The following is a 22,626-nucleotide window of genomic DNA, read 5'->3' as shown; positions in this document are numbered from 1 at the left end:
GGGTGCTGTCAGACTCAAGCCCCTCATTTCACAGACGGGAAAGCAGAAGCCACCCTGGTGCCACGGACGGTGGCCCCAGCTCTGTGCCGCCCTCCACCAGCGCAAGTCGCTTCACGAACACCCAGCTGAGAGAGACGGCGCTGTCCCCATTTGACAGAGGAAGGGGTTGAACTGAAGCTGGACCTTCTCCCTGGCCTCAGGGCACAGAAAGCAGTCTTGATGCATTTGCACGCAGGTCCTCACGGCTCCAAAGCTGGCGCTTCTGACCCATCGTGTGTCTGCTGCCCCTGCGCGGTTCTAAGTGAATAGAGGATTCCTCTCCAGACAGAGTGAGAAATTAAACCACATCCCACAATGCCTTAGTCAGCCCATCCCGGAAGGTTTCAGCATCAGAGGAATAGAGCGAACCCGGGCTGGCAGTGAGGCAGGTGGCCGAGGCCCAGGGAGGCTCTCCAGTCTGATGACCTAGTTTGTGGAGAGGATGGAAGGTTGGGGGAGGGGATCTGGGCGGAGCACCCTGAGCCTGGGCCGCAGGCGATGGGGGGCTAGAGGCGGCTGCTGTGCGGACGGGCAGGAGGGAGTGGACTCTTGTGTAGCTTCCCAGCAGCTTACTCTGTAATCAGCTCAGCAGGTGGGTCAGTTGCCCAGGGGGAGGCTGCTGCCCAAGAGGCCCCAGGGTTAAGATGCTCAGCGGCGCCTGAGGGGCAGGCCTGGCACAGAAACCTCTGTGGTGACTGCCCCTCCCCCTCTCCCCGGCTGGGCTGCTGCGGGGTAGCTGGGGCAGTCTGGTGGCGCACACCGGCACCCAGTGTCCCTTAAGAGCGACCCTGAGAGCCCTGGAGCGGGGCTTTGGGCCAGGGGACACGAGCCTGTAGCGACGCCCTTGTCCACCTCACCAGCTTGCTGCTTGAGAACCAGGTCCCCAGCGGGCAGGGGCCAGGCTGCTTGGACAAGGCTTTCTAGGGTGTCTCTTGGAGGCATAGGTGAGAAGGGGCTACAATGTGGCAAAGTCCTTAAGGGGCTCTCTGACCCTGCAGCTGTCGGCTGGGAACAACATTGCCCAATTTGGGGACCACGTCTGGCACGTAGTAGGGGCTCACGTGGTATTGTTGGAAGCTGAGGGCTTCCCCCAATCTTGTGGCTTTTCCGCAGTCCCTGCCCCGGTCAGCTGGCACCTGGACACCTGTACCCTCGGTCCTACCTTACTTCTGGGCAGATGGAGGCTTCGCCCCTCCTCTCCCTCGGCCCTGGATCCTTCTCCCAGGAGGGATCTTTGGCAGAAGGTGTGAGCCAGGCAGAGATCTGGGGTGACCCAGGAGCCCTGCCGGACCCCCAGACTCAACACACCCTTTCTGGGGCTTCCCTGGTGGTCCAGTGGTTAAGAATCCGCCTTCCAATGCAGGGACACGGGCTTGATCCCTGGTCAGGGAACTAAGATCCCACATGTCGCGGGGCAACTAAGCCCACGTGCCACAACTACTGAGCCCATGTGCTCTGGAGCCCACGTGCCACAACTAGAGAGCCCTTGCATCGCAACTACTGAGCCCGCGCACCACAACTAGAGAGAAGCCCATGTGCCACAAGGAAGATCCCGCGTGCTGCAACTAAGACCAGATGTGGCCAAATAAATAAATAAATATTAAAAAAAGAAAAGAAAAAAACATACCCTTTTCAGCCTCAGGCAGCCCCAGATGGTGACCCCAATTCCAGAGGACCCCTGATTTGCAAGTTCACTCAAGGACAGTGAACTCCAAACTTTGTGAGCAGGAGAACCTGGTTAACATTTCTTTCATTAAAAGAAAACAAATGGGGTCTTCCCTGGTGGCGCAGTGGTTGAGAGTCCACCTGCCAGTGCAGGGGACACGGGTTCGAGCCCTGGGCCAGGAAGATACCACATGCCGCGGAGCAACTAAGCCCGTGCGCCATGACTACTGAGCCTGCGCTCTAGAGCCCGTGAGCCACAACTACTGACCCTGCGCATCTGGAGCCTGTGCTCCACAGTGGGAGAGGCCGCGACAGTGAGAGGCCTGCGCACCGCGATGAAGCATGGCCCCCGCTCGCCCACCACAACTGGAGAAAGCCCTCGCACAGAAACGAAGACCCAACGCAGCCAAAAATAAATAAATAAATAAATTTAAAAAAAAAAAAAAGAGAGAAAACTAATGAACCTACCCGCACACTGCCTCTATTACCAGAAATGTGCTCTTTGAAGCCATTAATTGGGAAAATATAGAATGACAAAGAGATACTATGGATTTGATGTCCTTTGGAAATGAATTTGTATTTTATAATTGTAAGAGCACCTGAAGGTCACTGGGTCTCAGCTTTCCTGTCTGTAAAATGAGAGCCCTGGGCTGGCATTAGCTCTCTGGGCCCTTCACTCTGTGTCATAGACTCAGATAGGAGCATGGTGGTATATAACAGTCAGTGGGCTCATTTTATTTTTCCTTTTTCTGAAGTACACACCTCCCAGTTAAAACAGACTTACATTCTCAGGAAATATCTTAAAACTCTTAGATAACCGATCTTCCCCTATTTCCTGCCCAGCCTCCTCCCTCCTCCCTCCCCGCACCCCCCCCCACCCCCAGTCTTAGAATAAGGTGTGCAATACTAGTTGAATGAATGGATAGAGGGATGAAAGGAGGAGGGTGTTGGTCCTTGGGCAGCCTGTTCTATACGTGCCAGTGCCACCCTGTAGAGTAAATTTAACCTGTGTCTTTCTCCAGCAAGGAAGCATTGGGCAGAAGAACCGAGGGTGAGGGGCTTAGGCAGGAAAATGTCACACCAACCACAGGGCCATAGAGCCTCAGCCCCAAAGGGATGGCTGCTGCTCCTGGGTGCTGGGCGTCCTCAGCTCCATTCTTGTTCTCTACTCCTCAGAGCCAAAACCTTTGGTCCTGCCCGTCAGAGACAGGTCTGCTGCCCCTGAGAAGCCTGCCCTGCCTTCCTCTCAGTCTGCTCCTATTCTGACAGCCTTCTCCTTCAGCCACGCCAAAGAAAGCCAGCCCTTGCTAAAAGAAGAGGACCAGAAGGAGAGTGGCACCAAGGTACCTGGAAAGCGACGGGAAGAGGAAGCTGGGGTCAGAGTGGACCACTGGCTGAACACACACATGTTTCTGAAATATGTAAGTGTGGGACCAGCTTGAGGAAAGCAAGGAAGAGCCCCGAGGCAGCTGCCCCTAGTACTTGAGGCCAGAACCTATAGATGGGTTTGGGGTGAAGGCTGGAGAAAAGAAGAGAAAGAAGAGAGGAGAAGGATGGAGGTGAAGGGAAGAGTACAGTGGGAAACTGAGGGGTGGGGATGAGGGAAGAAGGGAGGGCAGAAGGAGGTCACACATGGTTCAGAAGCAAGTAGGATGTGGGGGAGAGTGCAGAGGGGCTTAGGTGAACCAAGCCTAGTAATTTGAACCAACACCCAAAATAGCAACCCAGAGGCAGCTGACTCAGAGGCAGATCAGCCAAAGGCCCGTGCCTGTCAGGCTGACAAATAACTTGGACTTCTAAGGTGACCTTGATCCAGATGATTCATCCAGATTCTCGTCTGGATGAATTTAGTGAAACGTGGAGAGTCACTGTTATGGTCATCATTTGAAACAGAGATATAAGAGTGCAATGAACATACCCTGAAAGCCTGCTGTATGCATATACTATGGGATCCAGAGATGCTGGTAAGGTCCAGGCACCACATCCTCCCACTCCAGCGAGGGTGACGGACCGTGAGACAAAGGAAGAACAATTCAGGGCCATGAAATGATCTCATCCTCCACCCCACCTTAGCCGCTCACTCCCATGGTCATACTGTAGACGTTGGCACTGCAAACAACTTCACCACCGTCACTTCTCAACCTCAAGCACCCCACTCACTCACCACCTTCTCCTACTGTTCTAGCTCAATCCATCCAATATTCCAGCTCCAGCACTTGTCCTTCTCCTGCATCAACAATGTTCTCCTTGAAACGGGATCATTCCCACCAGCATCCTAGCTCTCTGTTTCCTCTCTCATCTTAAAACCAAACCAAACCAAAGAAAAATATTGCCTTGTGTCTCTACTCGTCCTCTCCTGAGTGCAGGCCAGTGGGGCTTAGTCCCCACCAGCCCCGTTGAAACTGCCCCCATTGAGGCATCAATGAGGCCACCTTCCCATGTGCAACACATCTCAGTGCTCTTCCAGCTTGACCCATCGCCAGCTTTTGTGGCTCATCCTTCTTGAATTCCCCACTGAGGGACGGAGATGAGGGATGGCTTCTTTCTTGCTTGTCTGACTACATCAAAATTAGCTCCTTCCTGGTCCTTCTTTGCTGGTGCCTCCTTGTCTTCCTGACCTCTACGTACTGGAGCCCCCAGGGCTCAGACCTCTAGCATCTTATCTATTTATACGGGCCCCTGTGGTTTGATCCAGCCCATGGCATTAGGTACCACCTCTATGCTGAGGACTCCCAAGTCTCCCTCTCCAGCCCAGACTTTCCCCAGTCTCCAGTAGCTGTTAAATTATATAACTATGTTTATATAGAACTGATACTCGACGTCTCCATTTAGGTCTCTAATTATATCTCAAACTTACCTCGTCCAAGGCTTAACTGTTGAACAGTTACCCCCGCAAAAAAAAGGAGTTACCCCCTCCTTTTCCCCATGTCCCCTCTCCATGAATGGCAGTAAAAGGCAACTCCAGCCTTCCAGCTGCTCCGGCCCCAAATCTTGGGCCCATCCCTGCCTCCTGTCTTTCTCTCTCATCCCACACCTCATATATCAGCCAAAGCTGTGGGCTCTACTTTTGAAACATGTCCAGAATCTAGCCATTCTACCATCTTCATTCCTGCTATCCTAGTCCAAGTCCCACCTCATGGGAACCCCTTGTTCTATTTTTGCAACTTCTCGTGAGTCTTAAATTATTTCAAAATAAAAAGTTATTAAAAACAACACTTAGAGAATACCCCCCATCCAGCCAAAGAAAAAGAAAAAGAAAAAAAAAGAATCAGATCATGTCACTCTTCTGCTCAGAACCTCCAGTGGCTTGCTGTGTCCTCCGGAGGAAAAGCCCAAGCCCCCACCATGGACCACAGGGCCCAGTGCGCTGTGACTCCGGCCCCATCCCTCCGGCCCCACCTGTGTCCTGCCTCTCCTCTGACTCAGGGTGCTCCTGCCTCAGCACTCCCAGCCACGCCCAGCGCACGTCAGCCTCAGGGCCTGCTCCCTGCTTCATTTCATTTATGTCTCTGCTTCAATTTCACCGCCTCTGAGAGTCCCTCTGGGTCTCCCTACCCGAAACAGAAGCCCCGTCACCCTGTGTCCCTTACTTGCCTTCCGGTGCATGTTGCCTGATACTAGAGGCTGTCTGTTTGCCGTCATCTGCCCACTCCATGTGGCTCATGGGGAGCAAGGCCTTTGACCTTTTGTTCATTCTCGGAGCAGCAATCAGCACACAGGAGCCACTCACATTCCTGCTGATGGAATGAAGAAGGTATAGAAAGCACACTTGGGTCTCCAGCGCGATGGAGTTTGCCTTGATCGTGTACCGGATCCAGGTCACCGTAGCCAGGTCTGCCCAGGAGAAGATGCAGCTGAAGCAGATGAAGGAGATGGAGTTGGTCCAGAGAGTGAAGGAGCGGGAGAGGGAGAGGGGGAGGGAGCTCGCTTCCCAGAGCCTGGGCTCCCGGAGGACCTTAATGAAGGAAGGTACTGGGTGCTTGGGAAGGCCCCCTCAGGCTGGGGAGGCTTCTTGGCCGACACCTGGGCCAAAAGAGAGGCTGTCCACGCCTCCCACCCTCTCCGTCCTGAGACTGGACAGGGAGCCATGTCTGCTGTCTTGTAGCTCACTGATGGGCCCATTTCCAAAGGGGGGCTCTGGGGCCGGGGGACAGGCAGGACCAGCTCTGTCCTCGGACTTTCTCTGCCTCCACAGGCCTCCTTACCCTCCGGGGCAGTGGGACCCTCTCTGTGCCCACTGGGCTGAGCAGGCCCTGCAGAAACAACACTGGCGTCATCCTGAGGAAGCGGGCCGACAGGGCCTCACTGCCCAGCATCCCTGTCAGAAGCAGGAACTCAGCTTTGCCTGCCGTGCTTCAGGCGGGACCTAGACCAACTGGCTGGGGGGGCACGTGTCCCCCTCGCTACACTGTCTTGGGGTGCTTTGGGGTGTGGCAAGGGTGACTTCTGCTGCTCTGCTTCTGCCAGTTACCCATGTCGGAGGAGGGGGCAGCCTGGGGTGGTCACCTTGCCAGAGACAGGAACAGTGTCTGGAAGTCAGAAGTATCTGGGGGCCAGGCTGGGGACCCAGGGCGTTGTAACGGGAATTGTGGATGGCTGGACAGGTGTGCCCAGCCTGCGTGACATGTCCTAGAGGACTCACCAGTGCACCGGGACCACAGATGCTGGAAGCAGCCTCCATGGGAGTAGCTGGAAACACCAGGAAGAGGAAAAAAGGGGTCTGGGAAGACCCTGGGTTCTTGCTTGTTGCCTCATAAAATGTCAGGGCTGGACAGGGCTGGTGACAGACTGGGATCTGAGGAGCTGAAGGTTCTATGGGGACACTCAGGAAGGTGCCAAGGGACAAGGGGAGGCCCTGTCCCCATTCTACCAGAGGAGTGTCTATTTTGTCTCCCCTTTTTGAATACTGGGGCTCCATGCGGGATTTCATTTGAAAAGATTTTGCTAGTAAAGAACATTTGAAAACAACCAACCTGGTTCAGAGTTTCTTTAAATGTGGACATTGTTGGTAGAATAGAGCATCATTTTTGTGCTAGAAATAATATTGACTGACCTCCCTTTTCTATTCTCTTTCTATCCTTTTGATTCCATCAAGTAGAAAGTCTTAATCTGGTGCTAGTTTTTAGCACCTCTCTAAGACTTGTGAATCTCCTTTTTAAACAAAGAGATCCTTCTCCCAGCTTGAGACATCAGACGCTGACTGTCCTTTTACAGCTTGAGTTTATAATGTTCTTTTACTGTCCATATTTATCGTATACCATGACAACTAATCATTTACCAATTATGGTAGTGACATAAATTTCCCTTTAAAATAAACTTATTTAGGATTTGAAAAGTGGGTTGATTTGAAGAAAAGTACCATATAAATAAAGTAAAAGTAATTTAGAGATATAGCAAAAAAATCATGAAATTGGTAACTGAATGGTTGACACTTGGGAAATATTGAGCTATCTAACCTAAGCCACTCATTTTATAGACAACAGAGACTCAAGGTCACCCAAGGTCTCTCAAGGTGATGGTGGCCCATAGGGACTATGGCTAATGAATCTTTGGCAAATGAATCTTGATCCAATGGCAAAGCTGAGAGGAGAATCCAGGAACGAGTTCTTTTTTTTCTTGGTTTTAAATAAAGGACTGCCCCGATTCAGATTTACTCAGGACCTCCTAGATAGGCCATAGGGAAAGTCATGTAAAGACGAACCTCTGAAGAAAACTAGGCAGGAAGTGAGAGCTCTGGATTCCAGTTCAGGCTCTGTTGATGGAGGAACTGAGGCACTGTGGGCGTCCCCAGCCTCTGTGGGCTTCTGGTGCCTCAGCTCTCTGATTGGAGCATTGGACCAGATGGAAACCTCCAAACGTCCTTCCTGTTCTAGAATTTTATGATTCTGGCATCTGTCCCCAAGGAAGGAGAGCCTAGGAAACGTGATCTGATTTTTAAACAACATCCCTGCTTATTGTCAGTCCCTGCAAGTGTGGCCACATCTTGACCACTCAAGTGTCAGCTAATCGTCTCGTCGGTGCCTTCACTGTCTCCTGCTTCCTCCCGCCGGCTGCCTTTGGGCCACTTCCCTGTCTTGGGTGGCTTCACAAAAGGATGGAGAGTCGGAGGGAAGGAGGAGGAGAAGCCGTAACACGGGCTCCTGGGTGGGGATGAGGTGAGAGCAGGGGAGTCATTCCTTGACAGACTTGCTGGCCTCACCTCGAGCCACAGACAGGGCGGGATTCTGGGTGTGTCACCAGCGCGGTGGGCTTGGTCACATGACATCAAGAGCCTATCACAGGCCAGCTTGTTTATAATAATCAGATGGGCGGTGGTAGGGGTAGAAACTGTCAACCAGGGGTAGGAGTTCGGTGATCTCTGTGGCTCCCCAGGGAGTGCAGCCCAGGCCCTGGCTTCTCACCCTCACGGCTCCCTTCTCCCTGCGTGCCCCCCTAAGGTGGGCTCGGCGCTGTGCGGGTCGCGGGTCTGCTGGGTAACACCCGCCTGCTCCTTTCCTTCTCTGTGAGTGCAGCTCACTCCTTACCTGCGGTGCTTACTTTGGGGTCTCCTGAGTGGGAAGAAGAGGAGGAGACGGACCTTCGGGCTTTTAAGGAGCTAAGGCCTTTCTCGAACGCAGAGCTGGGGCTGGTGGATGCCCTGCAGTGCCTGGACCGCAGCGACTGGTGAGGAAACACTCCCTGTGCTCCGGCCGCCGCCCCCCCCTCCCCCTCTGCAGGCCCTCGTGGCTCTCCTCGTGGCCCAGATTTCATCAGAAGGAAGCATTGTCCCCTGGAGGAGGCGTGAGGGGGAGTGCCTGTGGGTCTGGCCACCTGCGCCTGCCCCATGCAGTGCACCAGAGCCAGCCCTAGAAAGTACGATCTGACTCCGTGGCGCTGTCGTGGGGGCCTGAGGAAGGTCACAGCCCTTCATTTTTCTAAGTCGAGTTCATTCTGCTCCCGTGTTCCTCCCACACACAGTCTTAGTTGCGAGCAGAGCGATGACTTGGGGTCCAGAACCTTTGCAGGAAGGCCTCCTCGTCTTCAGTCCTCACGTGCAAGTGCCTTCTCTTGCAGGTGCTGGCTTTGTGTCTGGCGTAGGCCCGGGCTCTGGGGTGGGCTTCCATCCTGGGTGGGGATGGGCCCCGGGCCCCGTAGAATGGCTTGCACGGGATGGTTAGGATTTCAGCCTGGGGGTTACACCAGGACACCCTGCCGCCGAGGCCATTGAATCCCTCCGCACTGCAGTGGAGGTGTGGTGATGGGCATGCCCTGGTCTGCACAGGGAAGGGGCTCCTTCCATGCCCACTGCCTGTGACGGGCCTGGACTTGCTTCTCAGGCAGATGAAGGAGAAGGGCCTGGTGAGCATCCAGCGCCTGGCGGCCTGTCACTCGGAGGTCCTCGCTGGGAGGCTGCACGACGTGTCCTTGGCTGTGACTGGAGAGGTGAGGCCTCCTGTGTCCTGTGTACTCCGCTTGACCCCCAGCCAGTCCCCTTTCCCTGGTGGTGTTGCTCAGTGTGGGTCACACAGCAGCCATGGAGGTGCCCACGGCTCCCTGCAACATGGGCATCCCTGCCTATTTCTCAGCCCTCAGCCACTGAAGCAGGAGCTAGCCACCCATTTCTCAGATTGGAAAGCTGAGGCCTGGGGTTCCCTTATTTCTAATCTCTGGGTATTGAAACAATCAGCATCTTATGTGCCCATTTGTCATAGCCCTGCATTGTCCTCTGTACTTAGGACGCCTCAGGAGGGATGGAGTGTTCTGGGCCAGATCTCTAACTTCTGGGCAGTTGTAACATTTCCCAAATTCTTTCTCCTATGGGGCTAGAACTTGGCCTAGGCTGGGCTCAGAGGGGCAGTAAAATGTATCGTATCACAAGTGGAGGCCATGACCCATGCCCTTGGGAACAGACTGTTCCAGTGGGGAGCCTGTGAAGGTCCAATTAAATAATTGTGTTTTCAAGACTAAGTGTTGCACAAATTTCAGATGATAATGATAATAATAGAATTGATAATTATGATGATAGCAACAGTAACAGTGTTTCTTTAAAACGGGACTGTTGTGCCCAGAGCAGCTGCAGGGTTTCCGTTTCTAGCCTGGCGAGGCCTAGGCCCGGGTGAGGGTGAAGTCTGTGGGAGGGTGGTGCAGGGTTCCTTCTTCGTATGTGCTGGAGCCCTTGGCAGGGCCCAGCAGCCTGGCAGGGTCCCCCTCCCATCTCTCTCCAAGGTCACCAACCTCTGCTCCAAGGTGTCCCACGTAGCCATCAGCACCCTGGGAGAACTCTTCCGGGCCTTGAAGAAGAATATGGACCAGGAGGCTGAAGAGATCGCCCGCTGCCTGCTCCAGAAGATGGGAAACACCAGCAAGTTCATCCAGAGGGCGCCCAGCCGGTCCCTGGGGGCCATGGTGCAGCACGTGACCCCCACCTGCTCCCTGGTGGCCGTCACCTCGGCGGGCATCTAGTATGTGGGGGCCTGTTGTCTGGGGGGGCGGTGGCCTGGGAAGGTGATGCAAAGGGGAAGAGGCGCTGGGGTGAGGGAGGAGCAGGGAGATGGCGCAGGCACCTCACGTACTTTCCTGGGCGAGGAAGACCCCTGTTCCCTGGTGGGCTTCTCTCCCACCTCTCCTGGACCAGCGTGTGGGTAACGAGGGGAGCTCAGTGCAGCCCCGGGTCCCAGCTGGGAAGGGACAGGTTCTATTGTCTGCTCAACACTGTGGAGCCCGTAGTGGCTGTGGTAATGTCCCCAGAGACGGGGCGGCAGAGGCAGCCTTTGGCCTGTGCCTGAGGAGCCCCTGCCACTGTCTCAGGGGAGGGGTGCTTCCTTCTGATGAAATCTGGGCCACGAGGAGAACAAGGCACAAGACCTCCTCCAGCTGGTACCGCTTGGCCTTCTGGGGTGGAGGAGGGGGCTGGCAGCCACTGGAGCATTTCTGCAGCCAGATCTGCTTTCTCTTCATGTAAAAACCAAACACAGCAGCAAAACCAAAAGCATTTCCCAAGCCCTTTCTCCCACAGGGTGAAACAGCTCTCAACCCCAGCAAGCCAGTTACGACACCGACCCTTACGCAGGGTGGCCTTTCGGGTAGAACCCAGGGCGTGTTGGAGCAGCCAAGAGGCCTTTGCCTGCAGGCCCCCGAGCCATGTTGCCTGGGTTCACATCCTGGATTGTTACTAAACTTCCCCATGCCTTGGTTTCCTCATCTGTAAAAGGGGAATAATATTGGGTTGGCCAAAAAGTTCGTTCGGGTGTTGCCGTAACATCATAGGGCGAAACCCGAACTAACTTTTTGGCCAACCCACTGCTAATACTGTTGTGAGGAGTAAAGGAATTGATTCAGGAAAGAGCACTTAGAGCAGCAGCTGCCTCCACCTCACATCTATTGAATGCCCTCCGTGGCTACTGTTAACTCGGGAGAAATGAATTGTACTTATCTCTGGATTCCTCCCCATGCCGCCGCTTCCTCCCCTGCAAGATGATGACAGGAGTAGCTTACAGAGTTGAGGTGACGCTGGTTTGAAGGTGCTCAGTATGGTGCCTGGCAGGGAGGCTGTGCTCGCAGCAAACTGAGACAGTTGACGGTGGTCCGCAAGAACCAGGGGAGCCTGGTACAGGGCTGTGCATTTGAATGCCCGGGGGTCTGGCTAAAATGCTGATTCTGATTCAGGTGCTAATGATGCTGGTCCCTGGACCAAACTGAGTAGGGAGAGCCCAGAAGCCTCCCTTTGTGTTCCACTGGGACGGACCCCAGGGCCAGTGTCACCTCATGGACTGTGGGCACATTGAATCCACATTGAATGGGGTGAGAAATAAAGAGGTGACATCCTGATGGGTTCCTCCTGTAAGATTTCAGGTTCTCCCTAAAATCATCCATCAGTCTCCTATCCCCCCGGCCCCGTCTCAATTCAGCTCAGTGAATGTGCAGGAAGCTCCCACGAAGCGCTGAAGGGTTGGCATGTGCCTGGCACCAGTGGGGCATGGGGGATTCGACTGAGAGGAAGCCATGCGGGTACCCCTGTACTTCCCAGGGGACAAGGACACTGCCACCCCCAGGGAGCACTACTTCTGCCTGGAGACCTCAGAAGGCACAAGTAGGTTATTCTAAGTGGAGAAAATGTGGGGAAGTGCATCATTTAGGCAAAGGGAGGACAGGAGCTCAGGAAGGAACGGGGATGGGCAGGCACACAGTGCGTCTGGTGACGTCACGTGTCTTCACGTGCTCAGTCCACCCTGTCATCATCCTTAGTTCCAGTGTCAGGAAGGTATGCTCTTTCCTTGAAGATTCCCTTTAGTCTGCTCGGGACCAAATTTGGAGCCCACTGCGGCCTGAAACATGGATGCACAGCTGTAGGTCCGTGTGTGCCAGGCTGGGGACCCACACACCGCATCCCTTGGCTGGGCCCTTGTCCGTGATTGTGTTTCCTTTCAGCCACCGAAACCCCTTAGTCTGGAAGTGCACTGCCGAGCACCTCTCGGTCGTTCTGGAGCAGATAGGCGCCGAGAGGCTTCTCTCAGGCACCAGAGAGAGCACAGACATGCTGGTGCACAACCTGGCGAGGCTGGCCCAGGACTCCAACCAGGACACCAGGTAATGCGGGGCCAGGGCCAGCCCAGGGCAGACAAGGCAACCAGCCAGCCTCGAGGGCCCAGGCCCAAGTCGCTCAGCTTCCCCGGGGCCACTCGGAAGGACAGCCGGTGGACGAAGCTGTGTCCTTTCCCTGCAGCTGTCGTCCCACCTCTCCACAGCGCCACAGCCGGGCCCGCTCAGGGAATGGCCGCTACCCCCCGCCCCTGGCTCCCCTTTCTCACCTTCCACTCCCTCTCTAGCCATTGCAATCTTGCTCTAGTTCCTGTCCCAGCCCAGCTCCATTCTCTATGAGGCCATCCATTCATTCAATTTTTCAAGAGATATTTGATAAGCATTCTTTTCATTACTACGAATATGACTGTGAATAAGAAAAATTAGGCCCCTGCTGTCTTGGAGATTACCTCCTAGTTGGGTAATAAGCAAGTAAATAATTACGACAATTTTAGGCACAGATAAGGGGTAAAACAAGAGGTAGTAGAGAACGGGGTCAGGGCTACTTTAGATTGAGTCAGGGGAAATCTTTCTAAGGAGTGACATTTGAGTGGAGAACTGATGGGCTAGTGGGACCCAGCTCTTGGAGGGTCTGGGGTGCAAGAGTCACAGCAAAGGAAGATAGTGCAGAGGCTCCCGGGTGGGATAAGCTTGCTGCTTAATGAAGAGAAAGGCGAGGCTTTGTGGAGCACCGTGAGGGGAGTGGCAGGCGATGAGACGAGAGGGCAAGTCCAGGCCCGGGGTGGGGGCCTCACAGGCCCTGGTCAGGAGCTGGGATTTCCGTTTGGGTGTGACCGGAAGCACTGGAGGATGTTTTCAGTAGGAGTGTGAGGCAGTGTTAGATGGTTTTAAGCAGGAGAGTGATAGGATCTGATTAACTGTCTTTAAAACCTGGTGTTGGGGTGCAGTTAATCACACTCCCCGGTTCATGGCGTGTTATCACCATGTCTAGGGCCCCCAGCACGCTTGGTACAGCTCAAGGGCACGTCCACACTGCGTTCTGTGTTGTGTCTGAGGCAGTGCCTTCGTGTGGGGTGTCCGTGCAGTGCAACCCTGGAGGGATGCGACGCACGGGATGCCTCCCACCCTGCCCAGTGCACTCCCACGGTGCTGTACCTCAGTCCTTGCAAGTGGCCGCTGACAGAGCCCAGGAGGATCTCTTTGGGAATTTGCCCGGAGCGCGAGTGAGGTCAGGGCCGTGTTCACTCAGGCCGCCCAGGCATCGCCGGGAGCCCTCACGCACGCGGGGCCCCTCCGCCTCCCTCCTGAGTGCCGAGGCGAATACATCCTTACAACATTGCAGTTTCTGGATTTCACATTTTTATCCATCTGATGGGGAAAAGTTCTAGCTCATGGCTGTTTCCGAATACTTTTTTTCCCCTCCCTGATTACTAACAAGTTTGAGTGCTTCTTTATATGTTTGCTAGCCTTTTGATTCAAAAAACATCTCTTTATTCTGTTCCTCCTACAACATAATGTTAGGCTTTGGGAAATTCGATGGAGAGGAAGAAGGCCTAGAAAAAACAGAGCTTTTTTATACTTGGAACTTGCTGTCTCTGCAGGATCCTGTTTGGGGATTTTCTGCCTCTCCTTTCTACCTCTCCAGGAATCAGCCCATGAAGATAGCAGAGATTCTCTTTATCGGACCCACTACTGTTGAACTATCCTCTATCTGTCCTCTTTCTTAGAGGGGGCAGCAAGACAATTTTGGTCTTACTACAGTATTCTCCAAAATAATTTGTATATGCCTCAAACCCTTCCTATATCATTAAGGATCCAGGTTTTTGAAAACCAGGTCAGGAAGAGACGACCCCTCAACCCTAGTATCTATTGTTAAATCCCTTCCTTGACTCACTGACCAGTGAAAGCGCTGGATGACTAAAGTTAAAAAAAAAAATTGGACATTTCAGGGGAGACTAATCATGAAAATATTACCCTACGCACCAGATTTAATGATCCGCAAGCTTTCCTCCTGGTTTCCAAGCTGATGGGTGATCTGATCTGGGGAAAGAGTGATTCACAATTTTGGCAGCTTTATCATTTTTTAGAAAATATTCCCTTTGGTTACCTCATAAACAAAAATTATTTATAAAAAAAACAACAAACAAAAAACATCTCTGACTACTTACTGGAGGATTGATGGTGGGGGAGAGGGGCCAGGATGGAGAAGGGATGCCAGGCAGATGGTTACCCCGGAGTCCCGGCAAGAGGTGCCGGAGGCTGCAGCAGGGGGAGGAGGGGTGGAGTGGGGTATATTTTGAAGGCATAGCTGAGAGCAGTTGGGCGCTGAGGATTTCAAAGAGGAATCAAAAGATGATGCTGAGGTTTTTAAACTGAACAACTGGGTGAATGATAGTGCCATTTACTGGCAGGAAGACTATTGTCAGGGAAGTAGAAGGTTTTGGTTGGCTGGTTCTTCATTGTTGGTGGGGGGATGGGCGTTAAGATCCAACATCTCTCCAGATCTAAACCCCTCTCCGTTCCGACCCTCTCTCTCACACTGGATGGCGTTGACAGCACTTCATTTTCCTTCTTGGAACCCTATGCTTCCGGCTTGCATGGTACCACATTCCCTAGTTTTCCTGGTTCCTCTGTGCCTTTCTCCCCCGCCTGCCCGCACCCCGATGCCCGTGGCTGCAGGAGTGTCTTCGTCCTCGTCCCCCTCTTGCAGCCTTCTCTGAGAGGTGCCGTCACTTCCTGTGGCTCCAGCCACAGCAAACTCTGATGCTTCCCCGTGTCTCCCTCCAGGCCAGCCCTTCTCTGAGCATCTGTCCCATCTCTCTGATGCCCCCACAGGTCCCATCACCGGGACGTCCCACTGTCATCGTCAGTGCAAACTGTCCCTAAATGAGCTCATTGCCTTCTCTTGAAGCCTGCTTCTCTGGCTGTGTTCCCTCTCTTATTAAAGTCACTATTATTTACCAAGTCATCTAGATGCAGAATGGGGAATTTCATACTTCATTTTCCCCCTCCACGTTTTAATATCTTAGAATCCTAGGCATCTCACAGCTGCTGGTGGCCAGGCAGCAGTTATGACTTGGGCTTTACTATCTATACAGTTGCAAACCTGATCGTTGTTGCTCATTGTATAAATGTTTGAATTACAGTTTGCATCGTAGGAACTACATTATGAGCCTTTCTTTGCTGCTTAGCCTTTTATATTTATTAAAGGAGTCACTGTGGAGAATTGTTGGGTTTAATCGCGTTTAAAATGTCTTAGAAATATTACATTATTATTTGGCATTGAAATGAAGCGTTATCGTATATGAGAAAAGGCATGGAAATAGAGCGATGGGGCATAAATTCGATATTAACGCAAATATTCATCACTGAAAGAATGACCCAAATTCCACAGTTTCTTACAAAGCAACCAACAAGTACTTTATCCAACCTAAGGAAGGAAGGACACTTCCCACAAAAGTGTCACTTCTGTTTCTGAGATAGCATGGAAAAGGTTGGCCTTCGCACACGGGGCTGTGTCACTGGAGGCAGTGGAAATCACCAGTGTCTTCTTTTTCTGTTTTTCCTTAGTGGAAAATAAATTAATGGTGCATTTTACAATCAGTGGAGTTTTAGGTCGAGTGAAGTATGATAATTCTAGATGCTTTGGGCTTCCGCTCCAATCACCTACCAAGCCCTGCAATTTCATCTTCTTTAGCAGCTCTTGAATCTGATCGTCCCTACTTACCCCCACCCTCCTGCCTATGTCAGGCCTTCATCATCTTTTGCCTGGACTATTATAATGGCCTCCTAACAGGTCTCCCGGCCCTAACCCTTGTCCCCAAAGATCCATCCTCCACAGTGCTGCCTGAGACATTTTGACTTCAGTGCAAATCTGATCATGTCTCAGCTTCCCATTGCCTGCAGCCTAAAGCCCAACTCCTTCACATCTCCCTAAATTGAGTCCTATCTTCTTCTCTAGCCTATTCTCTCCGAGTCCAGTCCCCGCCGACTATTCTCCAACCACACACCTGTAGACCTATCAGACTGTCTTATGGACGCTGGGATGTCTCCCTCCTCCACTTACTCCTTAATCCCATCCCACTTGTGAACTCCTACTCATCTTTTGAGTCCCAACCCAAGGTCACCTCTTCAGTGAAGCCCTCCTTGATGCCCCCCCTTACCCACCACTGTTTATCAGATAGAGTTGACCACTCCCCCCTATACTGCCCCACTGCACACTTCCTCAGACTTCTAGATGTCTCATGCTAGAAAAATGTTAATACACTTTGGTATAGTCATCTAACAGAATACTATTTAGCCATTGAAGAGGATGACGTGGGAAGATGATTAATGGTAAAGTGAAAAAAGCTGGGTAAATATTGCGTATATATTCTGATATCACTGAAAATGTATATATGCTTGGAAAAAAGACTATAAGAAAATATGTACATATTTAAGTGGTTTTCTCTTGATAATGAGATTATTGTTGTTTATTTCATGAATCTAGTTCTTAACTGGGTGGGGATTACTGTCATAATGAGAAAAAGTATTAAAAATTCTCTTACTGCAATTAGAAGAATTATGTAAAGCAAATTTATATTGCATTTCTGTGGTTGTTTTTCATCCTGCTCTTTCTCCAATGGCAGGTTTTATGGCCGGAAGATGGTGAATATCTTAATGTCAAACACAAGGTTTGATGCATTTCTGAAGCAGTCCCTCCCATCCCATGACTTGCAGAAGGTCATGACAGCTATTAAACAGTGGGTGAGTCAGCAGGCAGCGAGGTGTGAGCTGGTCTGGGGCGGGAATCAGAGCTGAGCCCGGCAGCTCACAGCCCTCACGCTGGTCAGGGGAGGGGGGCATGCACTCCAGAGGCTTCGATTTCATCCACAACTCCTGACGGGTGGAATTTCCTTCCTGGTGCTCAGACCTGCTTCTGCCTCTCACTGCCTATGTCTCTTGAGCCTCCCTGGGCCTCTTTGCCTCCATCTTTTAAGTGGGGATCTTGATCCGTGACCCGATTACCAGTGCTCTGGAAGACTCCCCTGTGCCCTCCCAGGTGGAACAGATTATTCCTCTTGTTTTGGTCTAGACTGGAGTGTCTGGCTGTTCCCCATAGGGCCACCCCTTTTGGTTCATGTTCTGTGTGTATTTTTCAAGGGAATAGAAGATGGTGATGAACTTCCATCTGCCAAAGGCCGCAAGGTGTCGAGGAGTCTGTGGTGTGTGAGAATGGGCTGCCCGGCGAGGATGGGTACAGTAGCTCTTGTCTCCCTGGGGCTCCCCATCCAAGACTGCTGATGGAGATGTTCTGCTTGGCCCAGGCCCGCCGTGGTGGCCCTGTGGGGAGGGGTGTGCATCTGGGCTGTGACTGAGACCTAGTTGGGTCAGCAGGACTCATGGGTAAATTGATGGGAAGGGCTCCCTCACCCAGATCTTGGGGAGAGCAAATGCTGGGCTCAGGGGCATCTGCTGGTAGAGATGGGCTCCTGCAGTCTTGGCCGTGTAGGTGCAGTTTAAGTGGGATGCATTGTTGGTCAGCCTTTTTGTGTGAGCTCAGAGTTTCTCCATTCACTTAGAGCAGCAGGGCCTTTCCCCATCAGAGTGGCCGGCCTGGGACTAGTTTAGAGGCAGAGGTGGAATCAAGGTGGATGAGAAGGAATGGGCCAAGGGGCTAGAGGGTGGGCATTAGGAGGGGTTAGAAATCCAACAGGAACCCGACAGTCACTCCTGTGCCCAAAACTTAAGACCCTTCTGCGATGTCCCGGGAGGAACATGTGTAGACTCCTAAGCTGGGCCCCTGGGGAAGCCCCCTGCCCACCTCTTCTAGAGAAGCTTCCTGCTCTCTCTCCCACGCATGCTCTCTCAGCTCATGTTCCCTGCGTTCTCTCTCACTCCTGTGCCTTTCCCTGCGCTGCGCCATCTGTACCGGAACGTGCCTATTTATCCTACAAGATGTGGCTCACCTGTCACCTTCTCCCAGAAGCTCTCTCTGGCTCTCTGCCCTCACGTCCTCCGGTGGGGCCGGTTGCCCCCCTCCTTCAGTCCTCTGTCTCCCATTGGTCTGTGAGCTCCTCAGGGCAAAGTCCACATCTCTCATCTCATTATTCTCAGTGTCTGACACTTCTCTTGGAACTCAGTAGGCAAAGAGTGTGGAATGTAGGGATGAATGTCAGAATGATGTGGGGCTCTATTGGGTGGGACCCGGGTGTAGGGCATGAGCTCAGAGACCCAGGTCTGAGTTGGCAGTGGGCGGTTGGAGTTCTGTGTGAAGCGGCTCCCATGCTGGCTGAAACAGGCCAGGGGAAATGATGGCCATGTGATCCCAATGTAAGACAACAGAGCTTCTTAACATTTCCCTAGTTCCGGAGGAGTGTAAGCAGAGCCTAGGCAGCCAGGGCTCAGGATACAGGCTCCTGGTAAGACCTTCCCCTACTCTTAGGTTAAATTGTGCCAGTCATCCTTCCATGGATTTCCACCCCCTCAGTCCAAGCTCCCTCACCCCATTCTTTTTTTCTTTTTTTTAAAAATTTATTTATTTATTCATTTATTTAATTTTTGCTGCATTGGGTCTTCGCTGCTGCACGCGGGCTTTCTCTAGTTGCAGTGAGCGGGGGCTACTCTTCATTGCGGGGCGCAGGCTTCTCATTGTGGTGGCTTCTCTTGTTTCAGAGCACAGGCTCTAGGCGCACAGGCTTCAGTAGTTGTGGCTCACGGGGTCTAGAGCGCAGGCTCAGTAGTTGTGGCGCACGGGCTTGGTTGCTCCACGACATGTGGGATCTTCCCAGACCAGGGCTCGAACCCGTGTCCCCTGCATTGGCAGGTGGATTCTTAACCACTGCGCCACCAGGAAGTCCCCCTCACCCCATTCTTAACGTAGCTTCTGAAAAGAGGAAAAAAAAGGCAGGAAGAGAGAGCCCTGCTGCCTGATAAGGGGATAGAGCTCTAGGCAACTGAACTGTTGCCCCCTGAGGAAAAAGCATTTCCAGAGTTCCCAAGGCCTGTGTCCTCAAGCAGCAGGTGGAGGGGAAGCTGGGACGGACTGCGTTGCAAGTGAAACTCTTGTTTCAGCCCCACCTGTCTTTGGGGCTTGTGCATGGGACAGGAGATGTGTCCATTCCCTTGGGCTGCCCAGGTCAGATGCTCCTTCCACATAGGCTCAGCTCCAGTGGCCCGCAGCTGGCAGGGCTGCGCTCCTCCACGCGGGGTGGCTTGGAGATGGCGGAGCAGCTGCGGGAGCTGACACGGCTGCTGGAGGCCGAGGAGTACCAGTCTCGGATGGAAGGCGTGGGGCGGCTCCTTGAGCACTGCAAGGCCAAGCCAGAGCTCATCACCGCCAACCTGGTCCGGGTGAGTGCTGCCCTGTCTCTGCCCTGTCTTTCCCTGGTGGGTGCAACTTTGGAAAACTCGGGACAGGGTTAGACATTGCGCCAGACATCGCTTCAGGGTAAAAGGAGTCTGACAAGCACTCGCTATCCAATTGCCACGGTAATGCCATAAGACTCTCTGGAAGTGGCCAATTGGGCAAGGGCATCGCCTCCTGCTGGGTGCGCTGGGACCACTCAGAGATGTCCTGGGTGTCTTTCATCCTCCCAGCAGTTTTACAGGGAGGAGGGCAGAGGTGCAGGATGCCGCAGCTAAGGGCGACTCCTGATCCAGCTACGCACATGAGCTTTTGGGGGCAGAACATGTGGCTCGGAGTAAGCACAGGCTTCCACAGGCTGGAAATGAGGGCAGATGCCTGCTGCTTCCGGAAGTGAGGCAGCTGACACTCTACATAGAAGAGTAGTTAAGACACAGGCTTCAAGTTTCTTACTAGCTGTGTGATCTGGGCAAGTCATTTAACCTTTGTCAGACTCAGTTTTTGTTTTGGTGGTTTTTGTTTTTTTTTTGCGGTACGTGGGCCTCTCACTGTTGCGGCCTCTCCCATCGCGGAGCACAGGCTCCGGATGCGCAGGCTCAGCGGTCACGGCTCACGGGCCCAGCCGCTCCGCGGCATGTGGGATCCTCCCAGACCGGGGCATGAACCCGTGTCCCCTGCATCGGCAGGCGGACTCCCAACCACTGAGCCACCAGGGAAACCCTTTTTTTTTTTTTTTTTAATGGTAAACTGAGGACGAGAACACGTGCCTCATGGTCGTTAAGATCACTCCATGAGCGAGTGCAGAGTACCTAACGAGATGCTCCACACCCTACACCCTTTGCACTCATCGAGTACTCAGTGTACAGCCGTTTCCCCTCTTGTCCTCCCCCCCTTTGAGAGGTGAGCTCTTCTTTGTCACTGGGAATGTACTGGCACAGGCTGGATGGCCCCTGTCAGGGATGCAGGAGGAGTACCCTCAAAGGGCAGTTAGTTGGGCTGTGGGACTCCTGCCCAGACTGGGTTCCCATGGGCTCTTGGTTTCTGTTCCCTCAACAGGTCTTTGATGCTTTCACCCTAAGGCTTCAGGATTCCAACAAGAAAGTGAACCAGTGGGCGCTGGAGTCCCTCTCCAGGATGATGCCCCTCCTGAGAGAGAGCTTACAGCCCGTGCTGCTCTCCATCATCATTGCTGTAGCAGACAACCTCAACTCCAAGAACTCAGGAATTTACACTGCTGCGGCGACGGCGCTGGATGTAGTGATTGAGAGTCTGGGTGAGCCTGCCCACAGCCCCTGCTTGGCTCTGGTAGGCAGCTGGCTCCCTCCCTTGTCCCTCCGTAGGGTTAGGGTTGGACATTCCCACCTTCCCTGCTTGGGAATCAGCAGAGCAGTGAAAGGCATTGATTGGCTCTCAGGCCAAATATTTCCCCAGGGGTTGTGTAGGGCAGGGGTGGGCAGCCCAGGGCCTCCCAGGTTCTTGGTTGGCAGGCTTTTCCATGGGACGTCCACCTGTTAGAAGTGGAGGAGATGTGGAGAATATCTAGTCTTGCCTCCTCGTAGTACAGGTGATGGAGATGACTCACCCCAGGTCACACAGCACCACAGTGAGTGAGCCAACAGGGCACTGATGGGAAAACAGATCACGATTGCCAAGAAGGAGCTAGGAGGAGTTGTCAAATTTTTTCAGTTGTAGAGATGGTAGCAGGGGATGTGGCTTGTATGGGGACCAGGCAGGATGCTGGTGAGACAGTAGGGTAAGCCTGTTGGAGAGGACAAAGGTGGCCACCCTGGTTGTCTGACATGGGAGTCAAGCTGGGACCCATTGGCTTTTTGAGCATGGAATGAATGAGGGTTGCCTTTTAGGAAGACTGGGGCCGGGGCTTGGGGTGGGAGGGATTTGGGGTGAGGGGTGGAGAGTGAGGGTGGAGTGGAGGCTTGGGGGAGGAATGAAAAGAACAAAAAGGCGGGAGCTATGGGAGAGACGTCAGGGAAGGCAGGAGCTCCTCTGTTCCTTATGTGCTTTGCAGGAGCACATCTTGGTTCTTGAATGTTAGGTGGAAATCTTGGTGCTGATACTTCTGTTATCCATCCTTTCGTAGATGATTAGACGGTGATATTTGGTGTATCTAGTACACAGACTGAAGTGCAAGTTTGAAACCTCCGGTGTGTGAGAACGTAGTACATGATAGACGTATGTCCAGACCAGTAGAACCACGAGTTTTCACAACCTAATCTTGCCTTGCTGGGAGGAAATGTATGATCTGAGAACCGCTGTTGGCTTTTTGCCGTATGTCCCGATGAACACAGAGCAATGTCCTGCCTCTAGGACGTGCCGAGCATCCCCGTGGTACGGCTGGAAACACTGCCTGACGCACCCACCCCTCCTCCCCATACTGCACCCTGGCCTGAGTGCAGCTCCCTGGGGCTGGGACAGCAGCTGTGTCCTTGACTGGAGCCTCCAGGAGACGTTTCAGTTACAAATCAAAGGCCTGGTCAGGCCCTTCTCCGCCTCTCGAGATCATAAATATTGTCAATTTCCTCTCTTCATCTCAGAGGGAATTTATGATTTGCTCAGTGTGTTGCTGTAGAACAAACAAAATAAATCCAGCTCTAAATTACGGCTGTTCTCGGCGCTGCTCCGGGTAAGTGAGATTGCCGTTGCCAACAACCAGGGCTCTTGGTAAATCACCGCGGGCCCTATATTTATTGGGAAAACCTGCATCAAACAAAATAGGCTTTAGCTATTTGAAGAGGCTAAGCACCCTTGTCTGGCGAGAGGAGCTTTTAACTCTTCCCCCTCCAGGTGTTTTAGTTTCCCCTTTCTGCCTTTGAGTCGGCCTCCTTCAGCATGCTGGAGCCTTGGAACTTTGGGCTGCAGAATCTGGTGTCTCATATTGTCGCAAGACTCGGATCCCCTCTACGTGGGGCCCTGCTGTTTCCATTTGGGCTGGACACCCTGGAAAGGGGACCTGGGGATGGCCTGCTTCTGTGATTTGACCACACCTTGAGGCAGGTTGCAGCAACCAGGAAGATGCCTATACTTCTCCTTTCCTCCCGGGA

At 53.0% G+C, this 22,626-nt stretch overlaps 1 protein-coding gene across 1 annotated transcript in view; it reads left to right on the top strand.

Moving 5' to 3' along the window:
• The window catches only part of TOGARAM2 (TOG array regulator of axonemal microtubules 2), a 37,440-nt gene that overhangs the window by 6,134 nt on the left and 8,680 nt on the right, over window positions 1-22,626 (top strand). Inside the window, 13 exon segments of the mRNA XM_067703864.1 lie at window positions 2,881-3,047; window positions 5,496-5,673; window positions 5,900-6,024; window positions 7,414-7,453; window positions 8,217-8,367; window positions 9,021-9,126; window positions 9,910-10,145; window positions 12,112-12,270; window positions 16,851-16,968; window positions 17,365-17,419; window positions 17,422-17,458; window positions 19,362-19,554; window positions 20,624-20,840. Coding sequence (XP_067559965.1) covers window positions 2,881-3,047; window positions 5,496-5,673; window positions 5,900-6,024; window positions 7,414-7,453; window positions 8,217-8,367; window positions 9,021-9,126; window positions 9,910-10,145; window positions 12,112-12,270; window positions 16,851-16,968; window positions 17,365-17,419; window positions 17,422-17,458; window positions 19,362-19,554; window positions 20,624-20,840 — 1,782 coding nt within the window.

The sequence above is a fragment of the Pseudorca crassidens genome, chromosome 14, assembly GCF_039906515.1.
Source record: "Pseudorca crassidens isolate mPseCra1 chromosome 14, mPseCra1.hap1, whole genome shotgun sequence".
Taxonomy (NCBI): Eukaryota; Metazoa; Chordata; class Mammalia; order Artiodactyla; family Delphinidae; genus Pseudorca; species Pseudorca crassidens.
Note: the sequence above shows the minus strand (reverse complement) of the source record. Positions and strands in the feature narration are given on the sequence as shown.